The sequence below is a fragment of the Oryx dammah genome, unplaced genomic scaffold, assembly GCF_014754425.2.
Source record: "Oryx dammah isolate SB20612 unplaced genomic scaffold, SCBI_Odam_1.1 HiC_scaffold_17, whole genome shotgun sequence".
Classification (NCBI taxonomy): domain Eukaryota; kingdom Metazoa; phylum Chordata; class Mammalia; order Artiodactyla; family Bovidae; genus Oryx; species Oryx dammah.
Genome location: NW_024070201.1, coordinates 44,994,900 through 45,000,899, shown reverse-complemented (window position 1 = coordinate 45,000,899; position 6,000 = coordinate 44,994,900). Strand labels below are relative to the sequence as shown.

Here is a 6,000-nt window from a genome sequence, read left to right as displayed (position 1 = left end):
ACCCTGATTGCCCAGGACACAACCATCTCCTTTCTTGGCTGTGCCACTCAGATGTATTTCCTCTTCTTCTTTGGGGTTTCTGAATGCTTCCTCCTGGCCACCATGGCCTATGACCGCTATGTAGCCATCTGCAGTCCCTTGCACTACCCAGTCATCATGAACCCAAGGACACGTGCCAAACTGGCAGCTGTCTCCTGGTTTCCAGGCATTCCTGTAGCTACTGTGCAGACCACGTGCCTCTTCAGCTTTCCATTCTGTGGCATCAACAAGGTGAACCACTTCTTCTGTGACAGCCCTCCTGTGCTGAGGCTGGTCTGTGCAGACACAGCACTGTTTGAGATCTATGCCATCATTGGAACCATTCTGGTTGTCATGATACCCTGCTTGCTGATCCTATGTTCCTACACGCGCATCGCTGCTGCCATCCTGAAGATTCCATCGGCTAAGGGGAAGCATAAAGCCTTCTCTACCTGCTCCTCTCACCTGCTCGTTGTCTCCCTCTTCTATGTATCTTCAAGCCTCACCTACTTCCGTCCAAAGTCCAATAATTCTCCTGAGAGCAAAAAAGTGCTATCACTGTCCTACACTGTTGTGACTCCCATGTTGAACCCCATCATCTACAGCCTGAGAAATAATGAGGTGAAGAATGCCCTTGGTCGGACCTTCCACAAGGCCCTAGGCCTTAGAAACTGCATCTCATAAGCATTAACAAATAATACCAAAGTTTATCAAATAAGGAACAATCAGTTTGATATTTAGAATCCCTCTGCCTATCTCCGTTGTGATGAAACCCACTGCTGAAATGAATATTGGAAAGCTCAGTGAAGAGAAAACATCACAGAGGTAGTTTAGACCTATCACAACCATCTGGAAAATTCCTCTGCTTGTCCAGTATAGACTACATTCTTTTCTTCTTGTCAATTTAACACTTCTGTGGCCAAATAATTCCAGATATTCACATTCCTCTTTCCATACTGTTAACAGTATGAAACTGCTTATAATCCTAGCATGGGAACACACATAATAAAAAAAGGGCAAAACCCACTGAAAATCACCATGTCAGTTTGTCTTCCTTTGGGCAAATCTGACTCTGCTCATCAGATAGGAAGCTCTACTAGTCCTCCCCCGGTGCATAACTCTCCTTACTTTAGTTTTCATGTTCCTGAAGGAGTGTTAGTTCTTTTAGGCTCACTAGTTGCAGTATGGATATTGGAAAGTAGATCAATAATTCCCATACTTACACCTTTATAATTCTAGCAACCTCTTTATTCCTCATCTATTTATCCTAGGAAGAATAACCTGAGCTTCCATTGGCTCTCTAGATTTGGGGTGTCAGTGGTTATTTGTTTAAAGGTCATTTTTAATCATTAATTTTGTTTAGGTTCTTAACCTTGTTGAAGTAATATCATAAATTTCAATCATGATGCTGGTTTCATCAAAGGTTAAAATAGATCCAGCTAACTCCAGCATAGCTCTTCTGTAACACAAAAGATTCCCCATTCTTTTTATAAATTCATAGTATTCTATTTTATAGATATGCCATAGTTTATTTGATGAGTCTTCTACAATTACAAAGAATAGTTTTATGCATAAGCCTTTTTATATTTTTGCCAGTGTACCTGACATGTGGAAATCTGGAAGTTGGGTTTATTGGCCAAAGTGTAAGTATATAGTGTTTCTATCTTGGCAAATTTCTCTCCAAACTTATTGTACTATTTTACACTCCCAACAGAAATTTATGAAGGTTCTTTTCTCCCCAGAGCCACAACAATAATACTTGTCATCAATCATTTAGAAGGTAATAGGTGAAAAAAATCATAATTGAATCTTACTTTGAGTGAATAAATTTTGAAGAATACAGAGGGGATAGGTGAGTACGTCAGAGGAAAGATGCACTTTACTTAGACTTCTGAATTCATGGTTTAGATGATTTGCAATTGGTGATGTCTTGGTACTCTATTTTCTCCACTTGAAAGCTTCTTTTGACCTTCATTTTAACCAAATCCATTTTATATTTCAAGGTCTACTACAACTCCCCAAGCAGCTAAACTACTCTTTGCTCAGTCAGTTCAGTTGCTCAGTCATGTCTAACTCCTTGCAACCCCATGGGCTGCAGCACATCAGTCCTTCCTATCCATGACTAACTCCTGGAGTTGCTCAAACTCATGCCCATCGAGTTGGTGATGCCATCCAACCATCTCATCCTCTGTCATCCCCTTCCCCTCTTGCCTTTAATCTTTCCCATCATCAGGGTCTTTTCCAATGAGTCAGTTCTTTGCATTAGGTGACCAAAGTATTGGTGCTTCGGCTTCAGCATCAGTCCTTCCAATGAATATTCAGGACTGATTTCCTTTACAATTGACTGGCTTGATCTCCTTGCAGTCCAAAGGACTCTCAAGAGTCTTCTCCAACACCACAGTTCAAAAGCATCAATTCTTCAATGCTCAGCTTTCTTTATGGTCCAACTCTCACAGCCTTACATGACTATTGGAAAAACCATAGCTTTGACTAGATAGACATTTGTTGACAAAGTAATGTGTCTGCTTTTTAATATGCTGTCTAGGTTGGTCATAACTTTTCTTCCAAGGAGCAAGTATCTTATAATTTCATGGCTGCAGTCACCATCTGCAGTGATTTTGGAGCCCAAGAAAATAAAGTCTGTCACTGTTTCCACTGTTTTCCCACGTATTTGCCATGAAGGGATGGGACCAGGTGCCATGATTTTCATTTTTTGAATGTTGAGTGTTAAGCCAGCTTTTTCACTCTCCTTTTTCACTTTCATCAAGAGGCTTTTTAGTTCCTCTTCGCTTTCTGCCATCAGGGTGGTGTCATCTACATATCTGAGGTTATTAATATTTCTCCCAGCAATCTCAATTCCAGCTTGTGCTTGCATCCATTTTAAGTTTGTCAATGGACAAATTAACTTCTGTGTATACTATCCTATACTTATTTTTATATGTTTGCCTTCCCCCAATGTACCTGTAACTCTTTGAAAATGAATCCTATACAAGTGTTTCTGTTTTAGTATAACATAGGCATTCCTGAAAACTTTTTGTTCTGCAAAAGTCACGTGGAGAAATAGGGTTAAGGCTGGCTTCTCAACTTAATGGACATGAGATTGAGTAAGCTCCAGGAGCTGGTGACAGACAGGAAAGCCTGGCATACTACAGTCCATTGTGTCACAAAGAGTCAGACATGACTGAGCAACTGAACTGAACTGAACTGAGGCTTCTCAAAATATATGCAACTTTGAAGCTAGAGGTGGAAAATGAGGGAGAAGGTTGGTATTTTAAATATGCCTTGTGGAAAAAGACAAGCAGGTATGTGCAGGCATTGTGCCAGATGCTAAGCAAACAATAATAAACAAGTCAGATGTGGCTACCTCTTTTGGTAAGAAACATGAAGTCAAACGTCTATTCCAGAAGCATTGTAAGGAATGTCTAGATATGCATTAGGCTGCTTGGGTTAAGCCATAATCAGTTGGAGGAACTTTTATCTCAAACATGGACATCATCTTACTCCTTCAATTTCAATTCCTGTTCCAGAAGGGTTAAAGATTTTGAGATGTTAGCCTTTTCATCTTAACCAGTAGTTGATAGCCTCCCCTACTGAGAGCATCCTAAACAAACTGCTTATGGTTTTCATTAATATTCTCCAGTTTGCTCAGACAATGATTATTGAATTATCCTCTTCATGCCTCTTCTGACCTCTCCTGAGTCCAGGTCAGAAACAGTCCTAAGAAACAAGCCCAATAAGAATCAAAGTGAAAGGAGATGTAAAAGAATACTAGTATGGAAGTATTAAATCATTACCTTGAAGATACCTGCACTCCCATGTTCATTGCAACACTTTTCACAATAGCCAATACATGGAAACCATCTAAGTGTCCATCAACACATGAACGGATAAAGAAAACTGGCATATGTATACATATATGCAATGCAATATTAATCAGCTGTAAAAATAAAAAAGGAAATCTTGCTACTTGTGGCATCATGAATGGAACTTGACGCATTATGCTAAGTGAGATAATTCAGACTGAGAAAGACAAATATTATATGATTTCACTTATATGTGGAATCTGAAAATACCAAACTCAAAGAAACAGAGATTAAAATGATGGTTGCCAGGATCTGGGTATGTTGAGGTTGGTCAAATGGTACAAACTCAGTTTTAAATAATTAAGTTCTGGGGATCAAATGTACTGCGTAGTTACTCTAGTTATCAATACTGTGTTATATATTTGAAAGTTGCTAAGAGAGTATATCTTAAATGTTTTCACCATATATACATAAACATACAGCTAATTATGTGAAGTAATGGGCCTGTTAACTAACTCTATTTTACTCATGTCACAATATACACATGTATCAAATCATCACACTATACGTCTTAAACTTACACAATGTTCTATGTTAATTATATCTCAATGAATCTGGAAAAAAAATTAAAAATAGTGATATGCTCCTCTAATCTCTCTTTGGTGGAAACCTTGGAGAAGAGACAGACCACTGGGTTTTGTTCCTTTTCTCTTGTAGCCTCACAAGTGCAGGAGAAGTTGAAGCTGCAATAAAATCTTCCTCCAAGGAAGGTTTCATGCAGAATCTTCATGAGATTTTGTACTCTTGGGATCCCCTCAAAACTCATACCTGTCAGAAAGTGAACCTATGACCTCTCCTGAAGAAGAGGAAGTATTGGAGGAAGTCACTTCCTTAGAGTAAACAGCAGGCACCAGGGAGTCCTGAGACCCAGCCTGGAATCCTCTAGAGTGAATGGCGCAGGCCCAGCCCAGAGCTTCTCTGGAGTGATTAACGCTGCACAGCTCAGACTGCTTTACAGCTGCCCACAGTGTCTGAGACGCTGGGACAAAGCTTCTTTGAGAATGTGACAAGGCAAACCCGAGTTCACCAGCAATGTGGACCAGGACGAGCACAAGCCAGAGTGTCTTTGGAATAACGGGTACAGACACAGTACAGGGCTTTTCTGGGGTGGCTTGAACAGACATCACCACAATTTAAAACTCCCCTGGAGTCACCCATTCAGACACAATCCAAAGCTGTTCTAGAGCGACTGACACAAACCAGGGCTTCTCTTCAATTTGAAACAGAAAAACTTCACTCACAGGAGGTAAGTGATGAGAAGGATGAGAAGGCAGGGCTCAAACTCGAAATCTGTAAAGAGTATGATGGCTCACCACCAACAAAGGTGTCCTCTTTGACACATTTCTGAGAGATAAGAAAGGTGATCAGAAGTCTCAAGTAAAACACATGGGGTTTTATAGAATTTGACAAAAGAAGTACGACAAAAGGAATCTGCTACAGAATAGAAAACAGTGATAAAATGTGTATTGTGCTTTAGACTGTTCAAAGTGTTTGCACATGAATTCTCTCATTTCATATCCACAACCACCCTCTCAGGTGGGTAGGGCATTTATAAAAACTGTCATTTTATGGTTGGAAAGAAACATAACTCAAAAAATGTCATGTCAGTAGCTCTATGTCTCACATCTAAAACACATAATAACCAGAGCTTCAGCTCCCCCCAGACCCTTGCCGTGATAACTGTGTGGTCTCAAAGTATCATTTATGTGGTAGTTTCACAAAGTTCTCTTGGGTGTGTTAACTAGTTCTTCCTTGTTGAAACAAAACAGAATCTCCAAGATGTCATCCCTGAAAGGAGACAATCTGGATAGAGACAAAGCTGGTCACACAACCTCAACTGAGAGGAGCAGGATTTTGAGTTTCCCCGTGATGTCCCCTCCCCTAGGAAAGGGACTCTCTTCCCCTCTATCACCCCTTCCTTACTTACTGGGAGAAAACAGTTACAAACAGAAGAGAGAGGTGAAAGCCATGGAAGAGGACGAGAAGGAAGTCTAGGTCCAAAGAAAGGAATATAGAGGAAGATGAAGGCAAAGGAAGGACAACATGGCATGAAAAGTGTGGGAAGGAGGCAGACACAAAGCCAAGAGTCCTGCTCTCACATTGCGCTTCGTGCAGCCCC

At 40.5% G+C, this 6,000-nt stretch overlaps 1 protein-coding gene across 1 annotated transcript; it reads left to right on the top strand.

Moving 5' to 3' along the window:
• Nucleotides 1–702, top strand: LOC120875876 (olfactory receptor 10A5-like; the record flags this gene model as incomplete). Its single annotated transcript, XM_040257634.1, has 1 exon — nucleotides 1–702. A coding segment is annotated over one exon (702 nt), but the record flags the coding sequence as incomplete, so codon positions are not given.
• Between the last annotated feature and the right edge of the window lie 5,298 nt (nucleotides 703–6,000).